The sequence below is a fragment of the Oncorhynchus tshawytscha genome, linkage group LG13, assembly GCF_018296145.1.
Source record: "Oncorhynchus tshawytscha isolate Ot180627B linkage group LG13, Otsh_v2.0, whole genome shotgun sequence".
Classification (NCBI taxonomy): Eukaryota; Metazoa; Chordata; class Actinopteri; order Salmoniformes; family Salmonidae; genus Oncorhynchus; species Oncorhynchus tshawytscha.
The window spans coordinates 86,825,895-86,851,874 of record NC_056441.1 but is presented as its reverse complement, the minus strand read 5'-3'; the positions used below and the strand labels follow the sequence as shown (position 1 = coordinate 86,851,874).

The 25,980-nt window shown below is 43.9% G+C and overlaps 1 protein-coding gene across 1 annotated transcript in view; it reads right to left on the bottom strand.

The window, feature by feature from the left end:
- LOC121839118 (syntaxin-1A-like) overlaps positions 1-25,980 on the bottom strand; it is a 154,463-nt gene that overhangs the window by 125,323 nt on the left and 3,160 nt on the right. The window contains exon 2 of the mRNA XM_042296477.1: positions 10,096-10,195. Within this exon, the coding sequence (XP_042152411.1) occupies positions 10,096-10,195 (100 nt within the window). The remainder of the gene's footprint in view (positions 1-10,095; positions 10,196-25,980) is intronic.

Here is a 25,980-nt window from a genome sequence, read left to right as displayed (position 1 = left end):
ACCATTTGTACATTGTTAAAACACTGTATATATATATATATAATGACATTTGTAATGTCTTTATTGTTTTGAAACTTCTGTATGTGTGATGTCTACTGTTAATTTTTATTGTTTATTTCACTTTATATATTATCTACCTCACTTGCTTTGGCAATGTTAACACATGTTTCCCATGCCAATAAAGCCCTTGAATTGAATTGAAAATTGAGAGACAGAGAGAGAGAGACAGAGAGAGACAGAGACAGAGACAGAGACAGAGACAGAGAGAGAGACAGAGAGAGAGAGAGAGAGAGAGAGAGAGAGAGACAGAGAGACAGAGAGAGAGAGAGAGAGAGAGAGAGAGAGAGAGAGAGAGAGAGAGAGAGAGAGAGAGAGAGAGAGAGAGAGACAGAGAGACAGAGAGACAGAGAGACAGAGAGACAGAGAGAGAGACAGAGGAGAGAGAGAGAGAGAGAGAGAGAGAGAGAGAGAGAGACAGAGAGACAGAGAGAGAGAGACAGAGAGAGAGAGAGAGAGACACCCCTATCAGACCACAGCAAAATCACAGTCTACTTAAACAGAGCAATACTCAATCATGAGGCATCAAAGCCAAAGGAACTGAGTAACATTAAGAAATGCTATAGATGGAAGGAATGCAGTTTGGAAACCTACCAAAAAACAATTAGGCAACAACAAATTCAATCCCTCTTAGACAATTTCCTGGGTAAAACGTTCCACTGTAATAGTGAAGGTGTAAACTTGGCAGTAGAAAATCTTAACAGTATATTTGACCTCTCAGCTTCCCTATCAAATCTAAAAATCTCAAATAGAAAACCGAAGAAAATTAACAATAATGACAAATGGTTTGATGAAGAATGCAAAAATCTAAGAAAGAAATTGAGAAACCTGTCCAACCAAAAACATAGAGACCCGGAAAACCTGAGTCTACGCCTTCACTATGGTGAATCACTAAAACAATACAGAAATACACTACGGAAAAAGAAGGAACAGCATGTCAGAAATCAGCTCAATGCAATTGAAGAATCCATAGACTCTAACCACTTCTGGGAAAATTGGAAAACACTAAACAAACAACAACACGAAGAATTATCTATCCAAAATGGAGATGTATGGGTAAACCACTTCTCCAATCTCTTTGGCTCTATAACAAAGAATAAAGAGCAAAAACATATACATGATCAAATACAGATCTTAGAATCAACTATTAAAGACTACCAGAACCCACTGGATTCTCCAATTACCTTGAACGAGTTACAGGACAAAATAAAAACCCTCCAACCCAAAAAGGCCTGTGGTGTTGATGGTATCATCAATGAAATGATCAAATATACAGACAACAAATTCCAATTGGCTATACTAAAACTCTTTAACATCATACTTAGCTCTGGCATCTTCCCCAATATTTGGAACCAAGGACTGATCACCCCAATCCACAAAAGTGGAGACAAATTTGACCCCAATAACTACCGTGGAATATGTGTCAACAGTAACCTTGGGAAAATCCTCTGCATTATTATTAACAGCAGACTCGTACATTTCCTCAATGAAAACAATGTACTGAGCAAATGTCAAATTGGCTTTTTACCAAATTACCGTACAACAGACCATGTATTCACCCTGCACACCCTAATTGACAATCAAACAAACCAAAACAAAGGAGAGAGACAAAGTCTTCTCATGCTTTGTTGATTTCAAAAAAAGCCTTCGACTCAATCTGGCATGAGGGTCTGCTATACAAACTGATGGAAAGTGGTGTTGGGGGTAAAACATACGACATTATAAAATCCATGTACACAAACAACAAGTGTGCGGTTAAAATTGGCAAAAAACACACACATTTCTTCACACAGGGTCGTGGGGTTAGACAGGGATGCAGCTTAAGCCCCACCCTCTTCAACATATATATCAACGAATTGGCGAGGGCACTAGAAAAGTCTGCAGCACCCGGCCTCCCCTGCTAGAATCCGAAGTCAAATGTCTGCTGTTTGCTGATGATCTGGTGCTTCTGTCACCAACCAAGGAGGGCCTACAGCAGCACCTAGATCTTATGCACAGATTCTGTCAGACCTGGGCCCTGACAGTAAATCTCAGTAAGACCAAAATAATGGTGTTCCAAAAAAGGTCCAGTCACCAGGACCACAAATACAAATTCCATCTAGACACTGTTGCCCTAGAGCACACAAAAAACTATACATACCTTGGCCTAAACATCAGCACCACAGGTAACTTCCACAAAGCTGTGAACGATCTGAGAGACAAGGCAAGAAGGGCATTCTATGCCATCAAAAGAAACATAAATTTCAACATACCAATTAGGATCTGGCTAAAAATACTTGAATCAGTCATAGAGCCCATTGCCCTTTATGGTTGTGAGGTCTGGGGTCCGCTCACCAACCAAGACTTCAAAAATGGGACAAACACCAAATTGAGACTCTGCACGCAGAATTCTGCAAAAATATCCTCCGTGTACAACGTAGAACACCAAATAATGCATGCAGAGCAGAATTAGGCCGATACCCACTAATTATCAAAATCCAGAAAAGAGCTGTTAAATTCTACAACCACCTAAAAGGAAGCGATTCACAAACCTTCCATAACAAAGCCATCACCTACAGAGAGATGAACCTGGAGAAGAGTCCCCTAAGCAAGCTGGTCCTGGGGCTCTGTTCACAAACACACACTACAGAGCCCCAGGACAGCAGCACAATTAGACCCAACCAAATTATGAGAAAACAAAAAGATAACTACTTAACACATTGGAAAGAATTAACAAAAAAACAGAGCAAACTAGAATGCTATTTGGCCCTACACAGAGAGTACACAGCGGCAGAATACCTGACCACTGTGACTGACCCAAAATTAAGGAAAGCCTTGACTATGTACAGACTCAGTGAGCATAGCCTTGCTATTGAGAAAGGCCGCCGTAGGCAGACATGGCTCTCAAGAGAAGACAGGCTATGTGCTCACTGCCCACAAAAATGAGGTGGAAACTGAGCTGCACTTCCTAACCTCCTGCCCAATGTATGACCATATTAGAGAGACATATTTCCCTCAGATTACACAGATCCACAAAGAATTTGAAAACAAATCCAATTTTGAAAAACTCCCATATCTACTGGGTGAAATTCCACAGTGTGCCATCACAGCAGCAAGATTTGTGACCTGTTGCCACGAGAAAAGGGCAACCAGTGAAGAACAAACACCATTGTAAATACAACCCATATTTATGCTTATTTATTTTATCTTGTGTCCTTTAGCCATTTGTACATTGTTAGAACACTGTATATATATATAATATGACATTTGTAATGTCTTTACTGTTTTGAAACTTCTGTATGTGTAATGTTTACTGTTAATTTTTGTTGTTTTTCACTTTATATATTCACTTTGTATGTTGTCTACCTCACTTGCTTTGGCAATGTTAACACATGTTTCCCATGCCAATAAAGCCCTTGAATTGAATTGAATTGAATTGAGAGAGAGAGACAGAGAGAGAGAGAGAGACAGACTCAGAGAGAGAGACAGACAGAGAGAGAGACAGACAGAGAGAGAGACAGACAGAGAGAGAGACAGACAGAGAGAGAGAGACAGACAGAGAGAGAGAGACAGACAGAGAGAGAGACAGACAGAGAGAGAGACAGACAAGAGAGAGACAGACAGACAGAGAGACAGACAGACAGAGAGACAGACAGAGAGAGAGACAGACAGAGAGAGAGACAGACAGAGAGAGAGACAGACAGAGAGAGAGACAGACAGAGAGAGAGACAGACAGAGAGAGAGAGACAGACAGAGAGAGAGACAGACAGAGAGAGAGACAGACAGACAGAGAGACAGACAGAGAGAGAGAGACAGACAGAGAGAGAGAGACAGACAGAGAGAGAGAGAGACAGAGAGAGAGAGACAGTGTGTGTGTGTGTGTGTGCGTGTAAAGTGGTGGAAGTCATTGAGTATTGCAAGACATCAGGTCTAATTTAACAAACCACTGATCAATACCGTCCTGGCCCTGTCCATATCGGATGCTAACTGGTACTGTAGGACATGTCTATTTCTGAAAACGTCCTTTAATGTGTTGTTGTATCTGAGTTGAGTACGGAAGTTATTCACATTGACCAGTGGAACCTATTACCTCGACTGTCTTGTATCCCAGAGTACCCTGTCTTGATATCTGATCTTTTTATTAAACTACCACCTTTTCTAATTATTTAGTCAAGAAAAATAAAACCTTGAATGAATCATTTGTGGCATTGAAGTCATTAATGGTTATAGATTCAAGGGGTTCTCTATATCCAACACTTAATGGTGCCCCTCTTAGATTCATTTGGATCGTAAAACCAACTTAATCAAAGAAAATCAGATCAATTCATTATTCCATTCATGAATCAATAAATGATCTTGAATCATTTCCCTCTTATCCAGTCTGTCCCCTATACATTTTAAATTTGATGGGGCACTATAACCACATAGGAGTTAAATTAGTAGAGCAACAAATATCGTTTTTTTTTTACAAGTCTAGCCTCAACATGTGTTAATGAGCCAGAAACATGTTTTTGCCACTTCAATGATACGGTATTCTGTGGGGTGGAATGATAGTACAATTTAATAAACAAACATTCTATCCCTCTCCCCACAACATTTTCCCACAATGCACCATAATTTACAGTATGCTGCAGTAAAACATTTCACTGTTGATATTACCCCAAATTACCGTATACACTCACCTCACTCACTCACTCACTCACTCACCTCACTCACTCACCTCACTCACTCACTCACTCACCTCACTCACTCACCTCACTCACTCACCTCACTCACCTCACTCACCTCACTCACCTCACCTCACCTCACCTCACTCACTCACCTCACTCACCTCACTCACTCACCTCACTCACCACTCACCTCACTCACCTCACCTCACTCACCTCACTCACCTCACTCACTCACCTCACTCACTCACCTCACTCACCTCACTCACCTCACTCACTCACCTACTCACTCACCTCACTCACTCACCTCACTCACTCACCTCACTCACCTCACTCACTCACCTACTCACTCACCTCACTCACCTCACTCACCTCACTCACTCACTCTAATCAGTGCTCAGCACCCAGCGTTACATGTAATCCAGATGACATTAGTCTCTGACTCTATTCCATTAGCACCACACTGGGAGGTAGGAAGGTATCTATTGACCTCCATATAATGAATAGGTCTGACATTAACATTTTACACACCCTGACTGTGGTGCTCCTCACATGCCACAAAACGACCTATGGAAAGGCCCCGTCTTAAACACGCCACCTTGCTTTCCCCTGCCCCCTCATGGCATGGGCTGAAATCCAACCCTGTGTAGTCGTTAGAAGGGTTGTATGGGCTGAAATCCAACCCTGTGTAGTCGTTAAAAGGGTTGTATGGGCTGAAATCCAACCCTGTGTAGTCGTTAAAATGGTTGTATGGGCTGAAATCCAACCCTGTGTAGTCGTTAAAAGGGTTGTATGGGCTGAAACCCAACCCTGTGTGTCGTTAAAAGGGTTGTATGGGCTGAAATCCAACCCTGTGTGTCGTTAAAAGGGTTGTATGGACTGAAATCCAACCCTGTGTAGTCGTTAAAAGGGTTGTATGGGCTGAAATCCAACCCTGTGTGTCGTTAAAAGGGTTGTATGGGCTGAAATCCAACCCTGTGTGTCGTTAGAAGGGTTGTATGGGCTGAAATCCAACCCTGTGTGTCGTTAAAAGGGGGGACTAGAGAGATGTTTTCTGGGAACTAGAACACCAGTGTGGCAGACAGACTTAAAATGTCACCTCATTGATGTCATCTTAACAGCTGTCTCAAAACGTCCATAGGTCGGAAAGATGGTGCCGATAGAGATGGCTGTTTCGCTTCCAGTCCTTAGGAAACTGTGCAGTACTTGGTTTTTTGAGAAACGTAAACTTACCAGCACTACGACCAGGAATACAACTTTCCCAAAGCGGATCCTTTGTCTGCACCTCCCAGGGCATTTGAACTGATTCCAGAGGCCGACCCAAAACAATAACGCTGCCGGAGGGGAGGGTGCCGGAGGGGTGCCGGAGGGGTTCCCGGAGGGGGTGCCGGAGGGGGAGGGGTCCCGGAGGGGGGTGCCGGAGGGGGTGCCGGAGGAGAGGGTGCCGGAGGGGAGGGTGCCGGAGGGGGTGCCGGAGGGTGCCGGAGGGAAGGGTGCCAGAGGAGAGGGTGCCGGAGGAGAGGGTGCCAGAGGAGAGGGTGCCAGAGGAGAGGGTGCCGGAGTGGTCTTCTAGTGAGGCTTCGGATGCGTGCACACCACACACCGCTTCCCAGTATATTATTATTACTCGCTAATGTCCAGTCCCTAGTTAACAAAGTGAAGGAAATCAGGTCAAAAGTTGCTTTCAAACGAGATATAAGGGATTGTAACATACTCTGTTTCACGGAAACATGGCTAGCTTGGGACATGCTGTCGGAGTCCGTACAGCCAACGGGGTTTTCAGTGCATCGCGCCGACAGGAACAAACATCTCTCTGGTAAGAAGAAGGGCGAGGGTGTATGTTTCATGATTAGCGACTCATGATGTAATTGTAACAACATACTAGAACTCAAGTCCTTTTGTTCACCTGACCTAGAATTCCTCACAATCAATCAATCAATCAAGCCGACACCACGACGGCCCTCAAGGAACTTCACTGGACTTTATGCAAACTGGAAACCATATATCCTGAGGCTGTATTTATTGTAGCTGGGGATTTTAGCAGAATTAATCTGAGAACAAGGCTACCTAAATTCTATCAGCATATCGATTGCAGTACACGAGAGAGTAACATGTTCGACCACTGCCACTCCACGATGCATACAAGGCCCTCCCTTGCACCTCCCTTTGGGGAATCTGACCTAGACTCCATCTTGTTGCTCCCCTCCTATAGGCAGAACCTAAAACAGGAAGCTCCCGTGTTTAGGTCTATCCAAAGCTGGTCTGACCAATCAGATTCCACGCTTCAAGAATGAAGCTGCCTACCTACAGACATGATATCATTGGCCACTTTAATAAATGGAACACTAGTCACATTAATAATGCCACTTTAATAATGTTTACATATCTCACATTACTCATCTCATATGTATATACTGAATACTGTATCCTTCACTATCTATTCTTTACTATCTATTGCATCTTAGCCTCTCTGTCACTGCTCATCCATATATTTTATACTTATATATTCTCATCCCGTTCCTTTACTAGATTGTGTGTATTAGGTTTTGTTGTGATATTTGTTAGATATTATGTTTTGTTGTGGAATAAACATTTCACTACACTCGCAATAACATCTGCTAACCATGTGTATGTGACCAATAACATCTGCTAACCATGTGTATGTGACCAATAACATCTGCTAACCATGTGTATGTGACCAATAACATCTGCTAACCATGTGTATGTGACCAATAACATCTGCTAACCATGTGTATGTGACCAATAACATCTGCTAACCATGTGTATGTGACCAATAACATCTGCTAACCATGTGACCAATATGTGACCATGTGAACATCTGCTAACCATGTGTATGTGACCATTAACATCTGCTAACCATGTGTATGTGACCAATAACATCTGCTAACCATGTGTATGTGACCAATAACATCTGCTAACCATGTGACCAATAACATCTGCTAACCATGTGTATGTGACCAATAACATCTGCTAACCATGTGTATGTGACCAATGCTATAACATCTGCTAACCATGTGACCAATAACATCTGCTAACCATGTGACCAATAACATCTGTTAACCATGTGTATGTGACCATTAACATCTGCTAACCATGTGTATGTGACCAATAACATCTGCTAACCATGTGTATGTGACCAATAACATCTGCTGTGACCAATAACATCATGTGTATGTGACCAATAACATCTGCTAACCATGTGACCAATAACATCTGCTAACCATGTGACCAATAACATCTGCTAACCATGTGTATGTGACCAATAACATCTGCTAACCATGTGTATGTGACCAATAACATCTGCTAACCATGTGTATGTGACCAATAACATCTGCTAACCATGTGTATGTGACCAATAACATCTGTTAACCATGTGTATGTGACCAATAACATCTGCTAACCATGTGTATGTGACCAATAACATCTGCTAACCATGTGACCAATAACATCTGCTAACCATGTGTCACTGACCAATAACATCTGCTAACCATGTGTATGTCACCATCTGCTAACCATCTGCTAACCGTGTGTATGTCACCAATAACATCTGCTAACCATGTGTATGTGACCAATAACATCTGCTAACCATGTAACTGCAACCATGTGTATGTGACCAATAACATCTGCTAACCATGTGACCAATAACATCTGCTACCAATAACCATGTGTATGTGACCAATAACATCTGCTAACCATGTGTATGTCACCAATAACATCTGCTAACCATGTGTATGTGACCAATAACATCTGTTAACCATGTGTATGTGACCAATAACATCTGCTAACCATGTGACCAATAACATCTGCTAACCATGTGTATGTGACCAATAACATCTGCTAACCATGTGTATGTCACCAATAACATCTGCTAACCATGTGTATGTCACCAATAACATCTGCTAACCATGTGTATGTGACCAATAAAATGTAATACAATTTTATTTTATTTCCTCCTGTGACAAATCATCCTCCTCTTCATACTCCTCATCTAGCTAACGGGGGCCCGTTCTCCCTGCTTGTTCTCCTTAGGCACGACTCCATCATGAGATCCACTAACTCATTAGAAGTCATTTAAGTCTGGTTATGGAATTAAATATTAACTTAGGGATGAATGATTCATTTGTAAAAATTATTCTTCATCAATGGTGTGTGTCGTTAATATAGTGTAGTGACATCACACCTCTGTCCCCTAAGGAGGTTTGGGTAACAGTAATATAGTGTAGTGACATCACACCTCTGTCCCCTATGGAGGTTTGGGTAACAGTAATATAGTGTAGTGACATCACACCTCTGTCCCCTATGGATGTTTGGGTAACAGTAATATTGTGTAGTGACATCACACCTCTGTTTCCCATGGATGTTTGGGTAACAGTAATATAGTGTGGTGACATCACACCTCTGTCCCCTATGGATGTTTGGGTAACAGTAATATTGTGTAGTGACATCACACCTCTGTTTCCCATGGAGGTTTGGGTAACAGTAATATAGTGTAGTGACATCACACCTCTGTCCCCCATGGAGGTTTGGGTAACAGTAATATAGTGTAGTGACATCACACCTCTGTCCCCCATGGATGTTTGGGTAACAGTAATATAGTGTAGTGACATCACACCTCTGTCCCCTATGGAGGTTTGGGTAACAGTAAAGTCATTAATATAGTGACTCACTCTCGTCGGGGTTGGGTAACAGTATAGGGTATAGGTATAGGGTAGCTGTAAGGTAACAGTGGAGGTTTGGGTAACAGTATAGGGTATAGGGTAGCTAAAAGGTGACAGTATAGGGTATAGGTATGGGTCTGTAAGGTAACAGTATAGGAGGTTTGGGTAAGGTAACAGTATAGGGTATAGGTATAGTGTAGCTGAAGGTCACAGTGACTCACTCTGTTGGGTGCATGGATGTTTGGGTAACAGTATAGGGTATAGGGTGCTGTGAACATCATACCTCTGTCCCCAGTATAGGAGGTATGGGTAGCTGTAAGGTAAAGTATAGGGTAATATAGTGACTCAAGGTAACAGTATAGGGTATAGGTATAGGGTTGGGTAACAGTATAGGGTATAGGTATAGGGTAGCTGTAAGGTAACAGTATAGGGTATAGGGTAGCTGTAAGGTAACAGTATAGGGTATAGGGTAGCTAAAGTATAGGTAACAGTATAGGGTATAGGTATAGGGTAGCTGTAAGGTAACAGTATAGGGTATAGGTATAGGGTAGCTGTAAGGTAACAGTATAGGGTATAGGTATAGGGTAGCTGTAAGGTAACAGTATAGGGTATAGGTATAGGGTAGCTGTAAGGTAACAGTGACTCACTCTCGTCGGGGTTGGGTGCAGTATAGGGTATAGGTATAGGGTAGCTGTAAGGTAACAGTGACTCACTCTCATCGGGGTTGGGTGCAGCTAGGATGGCACTGTGTTTCCTCTTCACCTCCTCCACCTTCTCAGCCAGGGACTCAATGAAGACACGGATCTCCTCCACCTACAGAGGGAGAGAAAGAGAGAGAGGGAGAGGGAGAGAAGGAGAGAGTGAGAGAAGGAGAGAGAGGAGAGAGAGCAGAGAGAGACAGAGAGAGAGACAGAGAGAGAGACGGAGACAGAGAGAGAGAGACAGAGAGAGAGCGAACAGAGAGAGAGAGAGAGAGAGAGAGAGAGCGAACAGAGACAAGAGAGAGAGAGAGAGAGACAGAGACAGAGAGAGACAGAGACAGAGAGATAGAGAGACAGAGCGAGAGAGAGAGAGACAGAGACAGAGACAGAGAGAGAGAGAGAGAGAGAGACAGAGACAGAGACAGACAGAGAGAGAGAGAGAGACAGAGAGAGAGAGAGAGAGACAGAGACAGAGACAGAGCGAGAGACAGAGCGAGAGACAGAGAGAGAGACAGAGACAGAGACAGAGACAGAGAGAGACAGAGAGAGAGAGAGAGACAGAGAGAGAGACAGAGAGAGAGAGAGAGAGAGAGAGAGACAGAGACAGAGCGAGAGACAGAGAGAGAGACAGACAGAGAGACAGAAAGAGAGACAGAGAGAGAGAGAGAGAGAGAGAGAGAGAGAGAGAGAGAGAGAGAGAGAGAGAGAGAGAGAGAGACAGAGAGAGAGAGAGAGAGAGAGAGAGAGAGAGAGAGAGAGAGAGAGAGAGAGACAGAGAGAGAGACAGAGAGAGAGAGAGAGAGAGAGACAGAGAGAGAGACAGAGAGAGAGAGAGAGAGAGAGAGAGAGAGAGAGAGAGAGAGACAGAGAGACAGAGAGAGAGAGAGAGAGAGAGAGAGAGAGAGAGAGAGAGAGAGAGAGAGACAGAGACAGAGACAGAGACAGAGAGAGAGACAGAGAGAGAGACAGAGAGAGAGAGAGAGAGAGAGAGAGAGAGAGAGAGAGACAGAGACAGAGCGAGAGACAGAGCGAGAGAGAGAGAGAGAGAGAGAGAGAGAGAGAGAGAGAGAGACAGAGAGAGAGAGCGAACAGAAAAGGTGAGAGGAGGAGAGCACAGATTCCAGAAGGTAGCAAGGTGATGTTGTGGCTGTTTTGGAAGTGAACTGTGTGTGGGTTTTACTGTGTTATTGACTGTACATTTGTTTATTCAATGTGTAACTCTGTGTTGTTGTTTGTGTCAAACTGCTATGCCTTATCTTGGCCAGGTTGCAGTTGTAAATGACAACTTGATCTCACCTGGCCTACCTGGTTAAATAATAATAAAATATATAATATTGGGGATAGATTGTTGCTTCCATCAATGTAATTTTCTGCATCATTTCCAACCCCCCATATATTTTTGTGGGGTAAACACACACACACAGACACACACACACACACACACACACGTTCAAAAGTTTGGAGTTACTTAAAAGTGTCCTATTTTTTTAAATAAAAGCTCAATTTTGGTCCATTTAAAATAACATCAAATTGATCAGAAATACAGTGTAGACATTGTTAATGTTGTAAATGACTCTTGTAGCTGGAAACGGCAGATTTTTTATGGAATATATACAGTTGGAGTTGAACGTTTACATACATTTAGTTTGGAGTCATTAAAACTTGTTTTTCAACCACTCCACAAAGTTCATGTTAACAAACTATAGTTTTGGGAAGTCGGTTAGGACATCTACTTTGTGTGTGATACAAGTCATTTTTCCAACAATTGTTTACAGACAGATTATTTCACTTATAATTCACTGTATCACAATTCCAGTGGGTCAGAAGTTTACATACACTAAGTTGACTGTGCCATTGAACAACTTGGAAAATTCCAGAAAATGATGTCAGGGCTTTAGAAGGTTCTGATAGGCTAATTGATATAATTTGAGTCAATTGAAGGTGTACCTGTGGATGTATTTCAAGGCCTACCTTCAAACTCAGTGCCTCTATGCTTGACATCATGGGAAAATCAAAAGAAATCAGCCAGAAAAATAATTGTAGACCTCCACAAGTCTGGTTCATCCTTGGGAGCAGTTTCCAAATGCCTGAAGGTACCACGTTCATCTGTACAAACAATAGTACGCAAGTATAAACACCATGGGACCACGCACCCTCCATACCGCTCAGGAAGGAGACGCGTTCTATCTCCTAGAGATGAATGTACTTTGCTCAGTTGTGCACCGAGGCCTCCCACTCCTCTTTCCATTCTGGTTAGAGCAGGTTTGTTCTGTGAAGAGAGTAGTACACAGCTTTCTACGAGATCTTCAGTTTCTTTTGGCAATTTCTCGCATGGAATAGCCTTCATTTCTCAACACAAGAATAGACTAACGAGTTTCAGAAGAAATTGGTCACATTTTATCTAAAAATACGTTTAAAAAAAAAAATCTATTAGTATATTTGAGTTTATCCACAATATTTGTTGTATTATTTGTTCTGTCTTTTCAGGTGGATTAAACTGAAATTTCAACCACCATTATAAGGCTTGTTTAAAAAAACAACGATATTTTGGAGATTATTTCATTTTCAAATAACCGAAAGTGAGCAGTTGTAATCTGAATAAAAGGAAAAGTCCATTCAAGAACACGGGGTGAGACATTTTACTAATTTACTAGAGAACCATTTCGGATTTAAGTATATATTTTGTATGACTGATGATAGTCTTTAGTGAGAGGTCTAATGCTTAAATATTTAATCATTTTTGCCCCCGAATTCATATTCACTATATAAATAGCCCCTATTAATTGTGTCTGGCTTGCCATTCCAGACCAAATTTTATATTTTTTGTTTATATAATATAAAAAGCAGGTCACGAGGTGTCGGCAAAACCATAAGCAAATAGGTAAACAGTTATATGAGTAAAGAGTTGAATGAGCGTGATTTTTACACAAATAATTTCAATAAAAAACATTGGTAATATTTCTATGTTGAAGATGGGAAAAGAATTTGGGTCATTTTCCCCCATATTCCATCCAGTTCGCTTTATTTTTATACTATATTTCACTGGATCTTTCTTGAATAAGTTCCTCCATTTCATTTTGTTTTTCCTCTAACTTATTCTGTGCCTCTATGGTAGTTTTTATTGTCATCTGTCTGTTCTGTTAGTCCTTTAATTTCCTTTGTTAAAGATGGACTCTTTTGACCTAATTCACTTTTGTTTCATAAATTAATACTGCATTTCGTTGCCTCTAAAAGGCACATTGATCTGCTGTACCTATGTTATGTCGGAAAAATAAAGTTATAAATTCTTCTGTTCTAGTTAAAAACAAGTTATCATCCAGTTGGCTTTGATTAAATTTCCAATATCCTCGCCCACGTGGAAATTCTGTAAGAGTAATATATATATGCCAATTACGTGATGGTCCGACCGCATTCTGATACCTATCAACACTTTTTAAACTTTTGGTGCCAGCAAGAATGACATAAGAAAGTAATCAAGACAACTAGCTTGTATATCTCACTAGGTCAGGGTATTAAACCTCCTCCATGTATCTCTCACTAGGTCAGGGTATTAAACCTCCTCCATGTATATCTCACTAGGTCAGGGTATTAAACCTCCTCCATGTATCTCTCACTAGGTCAGGGTATTAAACCTCCATGTATATCTCACTAGGTCAGGGTATTAAACCTCCATGTATCTCTCACTAGGTCAGGATATTAAACCTCCTCCATGTATCTCTCACTAGGTCAGGGTATTAAACCTCCTCCATGTATCTCTCACTAGGTCAGGATATTAAACCTCCATGTATATCTCACTAGGTCAGGGTATTAAACCTCCTCCATGTATCTCTCACTAGGTCAGGATATTAAACCTCCTCCATGTATCTCTCACTAGGTCAGGGTATTAAACCTCCTCCATGTATCTCTCACTAGGTCAGGGTATTAAACCTCCTCCATGTATCTCTCACTAGGTCAGGATATTAAACCTCCATGTATCTCTCACTAGGTCAGGATATTAAACCTACTCCATGTATCTCTCACTAGGTCAGGGTATTAAACCTCCTCCATGTATCTCTCACTAGGTCAGGGTATTAAACCTCCATGTATCTCTCACTAGGTCAGGGTATTAAACCTCCTCCATGTATCTCTCACTAGGTCAGGGTATTAAACCTCCTCCATGTATATCTCACTAGGTCAGGGTATTAAACCTCCTCCATGTATATCTCACTAGGTCAGGGTATTAAACCTCCTCCATGTATCTCTCACTAGGTCAGGGTATTAAACCTCCTCCATGTATCTCTCACTAGGTCAGGGTATTAAACCTCCTCCATGTATCTCTCACTAGGTCAGGATATTAAACCTCCTCCATGTATATCTCACTAGGTCAGGATATTAAACCTCCTCCATGTATATCTCACTAGGTCAGGGTATTAAACCTCCTCCATGTATCTCTCACTAGGTCAGGGTATTAAACCTCCTCCATGTATATCTCACTAGGTCAGGGTATTAAACCTCCTCCATGTATCTCTCACTAGGTCAGGGTATTAAACCTCCATGTATCTCTCACTAGGTCAGGGTATTAAACCTCCTCCATGTATCTCTCACTAGGTCAGGGTATTAAACCTCCTCCATGTATCTCTCACTAGGTCAGGGTATTAAACCTCCATGTATCTCTCACTAGGTCAGGGTATTAAACCTCCTCCATGTATATCTCACTAGGTCAGGGTATTAAACCTCCATGTATCTCTCACTAGGTCAGGGTATTAAACCTCCTCCATGTATCTCTCACTAGGTCAGGGTATTAAACCTCCTCCATGTATCTCTCACTAGGTCAGGGTATTAAACCTCCTCCATGTATCTCCATCACTAGGTCAGGGTATTAAACCTCCTGTATCTCCATGTATATTAAACTCACTAGGTCAGGGTATTAAACCTCCTCCATGTATCTCTCACTAGGTCAGGGTATTAAACCTCCTCCATGTATATCTCACTAGGTCAGGGTATTAAACCTCCTCCATGTATCTCTCACTAGGTCAGGGTATTAAACCTCCTCCATGTATCTCTCACTAGGTCAGGGTATTAAACCTCCTCCATGTATCTCTCACTAGGTCAGGGTATTAAACCTCCTCCATGTATCTCTCACTAGGTCAGGGTATTAAACCTCCTCCATGTATCTCTCCTCCTCCATGTATCTCTACTAGGTCAGGGTATTAAACCTCCTCCATGTATATCTCACTAGGTCAGGGTATTAAACCTCCTCCATGTATCTCTCACTAGGTCAGGGTATTAAACCTCCTCCATGTATCTCTCACTAGGTCAGGGTATTAAACCTCCTCCATGTATCTCCATCACTAGGTCAGGGTATTAAACCTTCCATGTATCATGTTTATCTCACTAGGTCAGGGTATTAAACCTCCTCCATGTATCTCTCACTAGGTCAGGGTATTAAACCTCCTCCATGTATATCTCACTAGGTCAGGGTATTAAACCTCCTCCATGTATCTCTCACTAGGTCAGGGTATTAAACCTCCTCCATGTATATCTCACTAGGTCAGGGTATTAAACCTCCTCCATGTATCTCTCACTAGGTCAGGGTATTAAACCTCCTCCATGTATCTCTCACTAGGTCAGGGTATTAAACCTCCTCCATGTATCTCTCACTAGGTCAGGGTATTAAACCTCCTCCATGTATCTCTCACTAGGTCAGGGTATTAAACCTCCTCCATGTATCTCTCACTAGGTCAGGGTATTAAACCTCCTCCATGTATCTCTCACTAGGTCAGGGTATTAAACCTCCTCCATGTATCTCTCACTAGGTCAGGGTATTAAACCTCCTCCATGTATATCTCACTAGGTCAGGGTATTAAACCTCCTCCATGTATCTCTCACTAGGTCAGGGTATTAAACCTCCTCCATGTATATCTCATGTATCTAGGTCAGGGTATTAAACCTCCTCCATGTATCTCTCACTAGGTCAGGGTATTAAACCTCCTCCATGTATCTCTCACTAGGTCAGGGTATTAAACCTCCTCCATGTATCTCTCACTAGGTCAGGGTATTAAACCTCCTCCATGTATCTCTCACTAGGTCAGGGTATTAAACCTCCTCCATGTATCTCTCACTAAGTCAGGGTATTAAACCTCCTCCATGTATCTCTCACTAGGTCAGGGTATTAAACCTCCATGTATATCTCACTAGGTCAGGGTATTAAACCTCCATGTATCTCTCACTAGGTCAGGGTATTAAACCTCCTCCATGTATATCTCACTAGGTCAGGGTATTAAACCTCCTCCATGTATCTCTCACTAGGTCAGGGTATTAAACCTCCTCCATGTATCTCTCACTAGGTCAGGGTATTAAACCTCCTCCATGTATCTCTCACTAGGTCAGGGTATTAAACCTCCATGTATCTCTCACTAGGTCAGGGTATTAAACCTCCTCCATGTATCTCTCACTAGGTCAGGGTATTAAACCTACTCCATGTATCTCTCACTAGGTCAGGGTATTAAACCTCCTCCATGTATATCTCACAAAATATATTTCACCACACAAGTACTTTTTACACAAAACTTCATCTAAAATTGTTGAATGAGTTTCCTGTAAACAATAGATATTATATTCCTTCTCTTTTAGCCAGGTAAATACTGATCGTCTTTTCTTATTTTCTGCTAAGCCATTACAATTAGAACTGGCTATACTTATTTCACCACTTACCATAATGAGACAACTTTCAATTCTATTTATCAAAATATATGTTGGTAAACTGTGGCGTACAGCAGGTCAGCCACCAGGGGGAGACTCGTCGAGGCACATCACGAGGCGATGGCTCCATCTGCTGGACGTGCCAGGTCTCGACGGGCTCTCCGGCCAGGACTAATTTGGGCTGATTGGGAGTTGGTGAGTAATCAAGGGCTGATTGCTCACCAGCTGTACAAGTCCCATAAAGCTGCCAGAAGCACACAGGGAAGAGACTGGGGGAGGAAAGGACTCCCGTATAGTTGGGGACGGTACCAGAGGTAACAGGAGCGAGTTCAGTTTTTGACAGGATACAGCCACAGGATACCCAGTCTCAAGACCCGGAGCCCAGAAGACCCAGGTCTCATGGGGGATACAGTCCCCCAGAGTATCCCAGAGGGTCTCATGGGGGATACAGTAAGACCCGGAGCCCAGAAGACGGTATCCCAGAGAGGGTCTCATGGGGGATACAGTAAGACCCGGGCCCAGAAGACGGGATCCCAGAGAGGGTCTCCTGGGGGATACAGTTAAGACCCGGAGCCCAGAAGACGGTATCCCAGAGAGGGTCTCATGGGGGATACAGTAAGACCCAGAGCCCAGAAGACGGTATCCCAGAGAGGGTCTCCTGGGGGATACAGTAAGACCCGGAGCCCAGAAGACGGGATCCCAGAGAGGGTCTCATGGGGGATACAGTAAGACCCGGAGCCCAGAAGACGATATCCCAGAGAGGGTCTCATGGGGCATACAGTAAGACCCGGAGCCCAGAAGACGGTATCCCAGAGAGGGTCTCATGGGGGATACAGTAAGACCCGGAGCCCAGAAGACGGTATCCCAGAGAGGGTCTCATGGGGGATACAGTAAGACCCGGAGCCCAGAAGACGATATCCCAGAGAGGGTCTCTTGGGGGAGACCTATTCTTTTCTTTTGGACAATTATTTTAATAAACACCTCTGAATCTGAACTAATCCTACTCTGTCCGTGTCTGATCTGTGTAAATGTTTTTACCCAACCCCCTGGTCTGACACAAGTGGTGGAGAATGCCGGCATCCTCATTCAGGAAATCAGGAAGCTACAAGGAGGAGCATCTACTGAATCACATCCAAAACAGTTCTTAATCAAGCTAACAGAAGATGACGACATCGAAACCTACCTCTGTACGTTTGAACGGACAGTACTACGGGAATGGTAGCCAAGGCAGAAGTGGGCCAGTCTGCTGGCCACGTTCCTCTCTGGGAATGCCCAAAAGGCATATTGGGAGCTGAATGATGAACAGGCGGCTAACTAAGACGGACTCAAACGGGAGATTCTCAGCTGCTACGGGTACAGCCTGGCCCATTGGGCTCAACTCTTCCACAACTGGAGGTTCATAGCCGACCCATCACCCCGAGCCCAGATGAGTGACCTACTGCGCGTCACCAGGGGATGGATCCTAACCGACGTACCCACCCTCTCTATCCTAGACAGTGGTCCTGGATCGCGTCCTATGGGCACTACCCCATGACATGAAGAGGGCAGCGAGTCTATGCGCACCCCAGACCTTGGAGGGCCTCCAGGAAGCAGTGGAGACACATCAGAACACTCAGGCCCTGCTGAGTGGGAGCCGGACCGAGTCGGCGACCCGTCCGAGGAGTCGGAAGGTCAACCCCACTGCTGGGTACCCCGACCTGACAGCCAAAGGACCGCAAACCCGTGGAGAGACGGCTGGGGTAGGGCCGAACCGCCACCGAAGACCCCAGGTACAGTGGGGAGAACAAGTATTTGATACACTGCCGATTTTGCAGGTTTTCCTACTTACAAAGCATGTAGAGGTCTGTATTTTTTTTATCATAGGTACACTTCAACTGTGAGAGGCGGAATCGAAAACAAAAATCCAGAAAATCACATTGTATGATTTGTAAGTCATTCATTAGCATTTTATAGCATGACATAAGTATTTGATCACCTAGCAACCAGTAAGAATTCCGGCTCTCACAGACCTGTTAGTTTTTCTTTAAGAAGCCCTCCTGTTCTCCACTCATTATTAACTATCCACTCTGTATTAACTGCACCTGTTTGAACTCGTTACCTGTATAAAAGACACCTGTCCACACACCGACTCCAACCTCTCCACAATGTCCAAGACCAGAGAGCTGTGTAAGGACATCAGGGCTAAATTGTAGACCTGCACAAGGTTGGGATAAGGAGTGGCTCTGTAAGAAGCATCTCAAGGTCCTGGAGTGGCCTAGCCAGTCTCCAGACCTGAACCCAATAGAACATCTTTGGAGGGAGCTGAAAGTCCGTATTGCCCAGCGACAGCCCCGAAACCTGAAGGATCTGGAGAAGGTCTGTATGGAGGAGTGGGCCAAAATCCCTGCTGCAGTTTGTGGAAACCTGGTCAAGAAATACAGGAAACGTATGATCTTCTGGATTTTTGTTTTAGATTCCGTCTCTCACAGTTGAAGTGCACCTATGATAAAAAATGACAGACCTCTACATGCTTTGTAAGTAGGAAACACTGCTGTTTTTGCAGGTTATCAAATACTTGTTCTCCCCACTGTAGATGGAGACCAATGGAGGTGTTTTGAGTGTGGCGCCCGGGGGCACATTGCCTGGAATCGCCCGGCTTGAGAGGAGTCGAAGCCTCAGAAGCGAGGTGGGTTATGCAGTGAACTACGTCACCTCCTGTTGGGCCACGAATCAACTGCACCCATAGTCCCGGTGAAGGTTGACAGACACGACACGGAAGCTCTATTAGACTCCGGAAGTATGGTTACCCTCGTAACCACGAGCCTGTTGAACCAGGAGACCGAAAGGGGTAGGGAGATGTCCATTTCCTGTGTTCAAGGGGACACAAAGCTGTATCCAACCGTATGGGCCAACATCGTGACGCCAGATGATGATACCAGAGTTGCCAGTACCTCTCCCAGTGGGACGAGATTGTCCACTGTTCGCAGACCTGTGGCGGCGAGCTGAGGAAGAAGGTCCGAAGATGAGAGCGAGGACGACCCATCGCCTGTGCAGCTCGGAAGCAAACGGTTGACCAACCTGTATCTACGCGTCCGGAGTCAGGGGAACCACGGGAGGAAGAGCCCAGCCTTCCCTCCTCGATTTCGAGGGGCCAGTCGAGACACCCCCCCTGGGGACCAACTGAGGGGATGATTCGGGACAGCCCAGTGGGAGGACCCTAACTTGGAGAAGGTCTGTATGGAGGAGAAGTGTGCAAACCTGGTCAAGAACTACAGGAAACGGATGATCTCTGTAATTGCTAACAATGGTTTCTGTACCAAATATTAAGTTCTGCTTTTCTGATGTATCAAATACTTATGTCATGCAATAAAATGCAAATGAATTACTTAAAAATCATACAATGTGATTTTCTGAATTTTTGTTTTAGATTCCGTCTCTCACAGTTGAAGTGTAACTATGATAAATGACAGACCTCTACATGCTTTGTAAGTAGGAAAACCTGCAAAATCGGCAGTGTATCAAATACTTGTTCTCCCCACTGTAGCTGTACCATGATATTTGCATTGCTGCTAAGTAAACCTCCTATTTGTCCCCACTATTCCACCCACTAAAAACTTTCCTCATCCAGATTTGGGTTGTCATCCCAATGACTGGCAGATGAACCCCCGACCCCCCCGATCCCATGGCCCTGGAGAGACCGGGACCCATCCTTTGAAAACAGCACAGTGCCACCCACAGAACAGAAGCCGATCAACCGCCAAATGCATTTCGCCCTCACCTCGACTAGTATTATATTTTGCTATTAACAATTTTTAATTCCTATTTATCTTATCTTATTTTCCATAATTAGCTATTCATATTTGCAGTAATCTAGGCAGTTTATGCAAAGGATTTTTACCTCTCACCATTACCAAAATTACATTATGGAAAGCAATTATTTTTGAGCAAACAATTATTGTGATTCATCCTATATTGTCCTAACATCTTTTACTCCCTCGCAACAGTTGTGGGACACACACACACACACACACACACACACTCACACACCTTTCCCCCACAACAGCCATACTCAGATTCTCAACAGTTGCACCATCCCAGAGCCCAATTCAAGAAAGGTCTTGATTTACAAATGTGTATACAGTTGCAGCTGTATGAGAAGCAAAAAAATGGGCAGAAATGGGTAGATTTGATTAACCATTGTCACGTCCTAGGTAATGGAGGTCAGATCCACCCCCTTCCCCTGAAACACCCACACATGTTCCCCCATTTATTTAACCAGGCAAGGCAGTTAAGAACAAATCCTTATTTTCAATGACAGCCTACGAACAGTGGGTTTATCGGCCTTGTTCAGGGGCAGAACGATAGATTTTTACCTCGTCAGCTCGGAGATTCGATCTTGCAACCTTTCCGTTACTAGTCCAACGTTCTCACCACTAGTCTACCTGTCGCCCCATATTCCCAAGCATCTCTGTGCAGTCAGACCTTTGATTATTTTGTGCCACCAGGGCCACAATAATTTGCCCCCTCTCTGAATGTCCGAGTGTGACCCCCTCCCCATGGGTTACTGCAGCCAGTGTTGCCAAGACTGCCACTGCCTGGGTGGGCCCCCCTCCCCATGGGTTACTGCAGCCAGTGTTGCCAGCACTGCCACTGCCTGGGTGCCCCCCCCCCCATGGGTTACTGCAGCCAGTGTTGCCAGCAGTGTTACTGTGCAGCCAGTGTTGCCAGCACTGCCAGTCGGCTAGATACGAGGTCGTCAAGGTTCTCATTAGCAGTGTTGCGATTTTCCTTGTATATTAAGGCTCTCCCATCAGGGGGCTCTGGCTCTGCAGGACCAACCCTGCCAGGCAGGCTCAGTATGTTGAGAGAGCTGTACTGCTTTAGGTCTCTGACTGCATTTTGGCTGCATGCAGGCAGCTAACAGCAGCATACAGGCAGCTAACAGCAGGGACTTCTCTTTAGTGTCTGGGTCATTCAGGTGGGGGGCTAGGGTATATAGCTGTGGACAGTTCCATCAATATAGGACTAGGGCTGCACATTTTGGGGAATATTCAGAGGTGGAAACATTCTGTTGGAATTAATGGAAATATATGCAAATTCATATCAATACCATTTAAATGAAGATGGTTTTTTGCATTGGATATATTTACCATATCGTGTGGAGACAGAAACATAAACCTTTTACCTCATCATACGTAGACATAGTTGCAAATGATTAAATCCTTCCAATAGAAATGTTAAAAACTATTCCGTTACGAATTAAATTTTAATTCAATTGGTTGACTCTTCACATGAGATGATTTCACTGAACAACAAAAGAAAGGGAATATTGAATGATCCCCAATGATCCATCGCATCTCCCAAAAACATTTTCAAAATACACCTGTAAAATGATATGGATTTGGAGGATGATGGAGGCAACAGGGGAAAGAGCCTCAGATCCACAAAGTCCCTTCCATCAGGTGGCTGATGAGATATGTTGGCACGACTGCCATATTGCATCTCCATCCCAAAGCCCTTGCTTGGAAGTGTACTTGGCCAGACTGCCATATTGCATCTCCATCCCAAAGCCCTTGCTTGGAAGTGTACTTGGCCAGACTGCCATATTGCATCTCCATCCCAAAGCCCTTGCTTGGAAGTGTACTTGGCCAGACTGCCATATTGCATCTCCATCCCAAAGCCCTTGCTTGGAAGTGTACTTGGCCAGACTGCCATATTGCAGTTCCATCCCAAAGCCCTTGCTTGGAAGTGTACTTGGCCAGACTGCCATATTGCATCTCCATCTCAAAGCCCTTGCTTGGAAGTGTACTTGGCCAGACTGCCATATTGCATCTCCATCCCAAAGCCCTTGCTTGGAAGTGTACTTGGCCAGACTGCCATATTGCATCTCCATCCCAAAGCCCTTGCTTGGAAGTGTACTTGGCCAGACTGCCATATTGCATCTCCATCCCAAAGCCCTTGCTTGGAAGTGTACTTGGCCAGACTGCCATATTGCATTTCCATCCCAAAGCCCTTGCTTGGAAGTGTACTTGGCCAGACTGCCATATTGCATCTCCATCCCAAAGCCCTTGCTTGGAAGTGTACTTGGCCAGACTGCCATATTGCATCTCCATCCCAAAGCCCTTGCTTGGAAGTGTACTTGGCCAGACTGCCATATTGCATCTCCATCCCAAAGCCCTTGCTTGGAAGTGTACTTGGCCAGACTGCCATATTGCATTTCCATCCCAAAGCCCTTGCTTGGAAGTGTACTTGGCCAGACTGCCATATTGCATCTCCATCCCAAAGCCCTTGCTTGGAAGTGTACTTGGCCAGACTGCCATATTGCATCTCCATCCCAAAGCCCTTGCTTGGAAGTGTACTTGGCCAGACTGCCATATTGCATCTCCATCCCAAAGCCCTTGCTTGGAAGTGTACTTGGCCAGACTGCCATATTGCATTTCCATCCCAAAGCCCTTGCTTGGAAGTGTACTTGGCCAGACTGCCATATTGCATCTCCATCCCAAAGCCCTTGCTTGGAAGTGTACTTGGCCAGACTGCCATATTGCATCTCCATCCCAAAGCCCTTGCTTGGAAGTGTACTTGGCCAGACTGCCATATTGCATTTCCATCTCAAAGCCCTTGCTTGGAAGTGTACTTGGCCAGACTGCCATATTGCATCTCCATCCCAAAGCCCTTGCTTGGAAGTGTACTTGGCCAGACTGCCATATTGCATCTCCATCCCAAAGCCCTTGCTTGGAAGTGTACTTGGCCAGACTGCCATATTGCATCTCCATCCCAAAGCCCTTGCTTGGAAGTGTACTTGGCCAGACTGCCATATTGCATCTCCATCCCAAAGCCCTTGCTTGGAAGTGTACTTGGCCAGACTGCCATATTGCATCTCCATCCCAAAGCCCTTGCTTGGAAGTGTACTTGGCCAGACTGCCAAGAACCTTCCCCTCATCCAGGCCAAGGTGGCGAGATACGGTAGTGATGACACCACAGGCCTTGTTGATCTCTGCACCAGACAGGATGCTCTTGCCAGCATACTTGTGGTCCAAGATGTACGCTGCGGCGTGTTTGGGCTTCAGGCTTTTAATGTATTTCAGAACTGCAGTTTCCTCTGCTTGGAGCAACAGTGAAGTGGGCAGGGCAGTACGGATTTCTTCTCTTACATCTGCAAGCAGAGTCTGAACATCAGACAGGATGGCATTGTCTCCCTCAATCCGTGTGATGGCTACTGCTATAGGTTTCAGGAGTTTCAGGCTGCTTACCACTCTCTCCCAAAATACATCATCCAGGAGGATCCTCTTGATGGAGCTATCCATATCAGCAGACTGTGATATAGCCATTTCTTGGAGAGACTCCTTCCCCTCCAGGAGACTGTCAAACATAATGACAACACCAGCCCAAAGGGTGTTGCAGGGCAGCTTCAATTTGTATTCTTTTCACTTTGCTTGGTGAGGTAGATTACTGCTATAATGTGATGACCATTCACCTACCTAACCATTTCCTTGGCTCTCTTGTAGAGTGTGTCCACTGTTTTCAGTGCCATGATGTCATTGAGGAGCAGATTCAATGCATGAGCAGCACAGCCAGTGAGTCTGATGTGAGGGTAGGACTCCTCCACTTTAGACCAAGCAGCCTTCATGTTCACAACATTGTCTGTCACCAGTGCAAATACCTTCTGTGGTCCAAGGTCATTGATGACCGCCTTCAGCTCATCTGCAATGTAGAGACCAATGTGTCTGTTGTCCCTTGTCTGTGCTCTTGTAGAATACTGATTGAGTGGTGGAGATGATGTAGTGAATTATTCCTTGCCCACGAACATTCGACCACCCATCAGAGATGATTGCAATACAGTCTGCTTTCTCTATGATTTGCTTGACCTTCACTTGAACTCTGCATCCAGCAAATGAGTAGATATGTCTGGTTGGAGGGGTGTATGCTGGGCGAAGAACATTCAGAAATCTCTTCCAATACACTGTGAGCATCAGAGGTGAACCAGTTGCATACACAGCTCGAGCAAGACGTTCATCAGCATTTCTCTGACTACGTTCCTCCATTGAGTAAAAAACAACAACTTCTGATTCGAGGAAGACCATGAGCTGTTGCTATTGGTTGCCTAATTGCCTAATGTGTATCCCACAAAAAAGGTTCATTGTAATAAGCTTACTTGTTTGATGAATTTAAGCAAAATTCCCGGGCTGAATTTCCCATGGACAATTTCTGGAAAAAATAGATGTATAATTTATTTTAAAATGCAGTTCCACCGTGAGAGGACAATAAATAAATAAGATGTATAATTCCTTATAAAATGTATAACTCTCATCTGCACAACATTGAATGCTCTCTCACAACCCCTGCTCACAGACATAGAGTGGGGCAAAAAAGTATTTAGTCAGCTACCAATTGTGCAAGTTCTCCCACTTAAAAAGATGAGAGGCCTGTAATTTTCATCATAGGTACACTTCAACTATGATGCTCTAGAGGAGATCTGCATGGAGGAATGGGCCAAAATACCAGCAACAGTGTGTGAAAACCTTGTGAAGACTTACAGAAAACATTTGACCTCTGTCATTGCCAACAAAGGGTATATAACAAAGTATTGAGATAAACTTTTGTTATTGACCAAATACTTATTTTCCACCATAATTTGCAAATAAATTCATTTAAAAATCCTACAATGTCATTTTCTGGATTTTTTTTCTAATTTTGTCTGTCATAGTTGAAGTGTACCTATAATGAAAATTACAGGCCTCTTATCTTTTTAAGTGGGAGAACTTGCACAATTGGTGGCTGACTAAATACTTTTTTGCCCCACTTTACATTGGTTCTGGGATATGCAACCATTTCCTTTCTCACTTAACGCCACACTTTCCCAAACACCAGGAAACACACCACACCTTCCATCTCAACACATCCACACATACTGAGCCTTCTGTCTGCTGTGTATTTATCTCCACTTTCCCAAACACCAGGAAACACACCACACCTTCCATCTCAACACATCCACACATACTGAGCCTTCTGTCTGGTGTGCATTCATCTCCACTTTCCCAAACACCAGGAAACACACCACACCTTCCATCTCAACACATCCTCACATACTGAGCCTTCGGTCTGCTGTGCATTCATCTCCACCGTGTTGACTTAGTGCTTTTGTGTTCCAATGAGTTATATTTCAAGATAGCTTTTATATCTATATATATTTTTGTATTATTACAATCCATACCATGGCTAGTATTGTGTTCCATTATT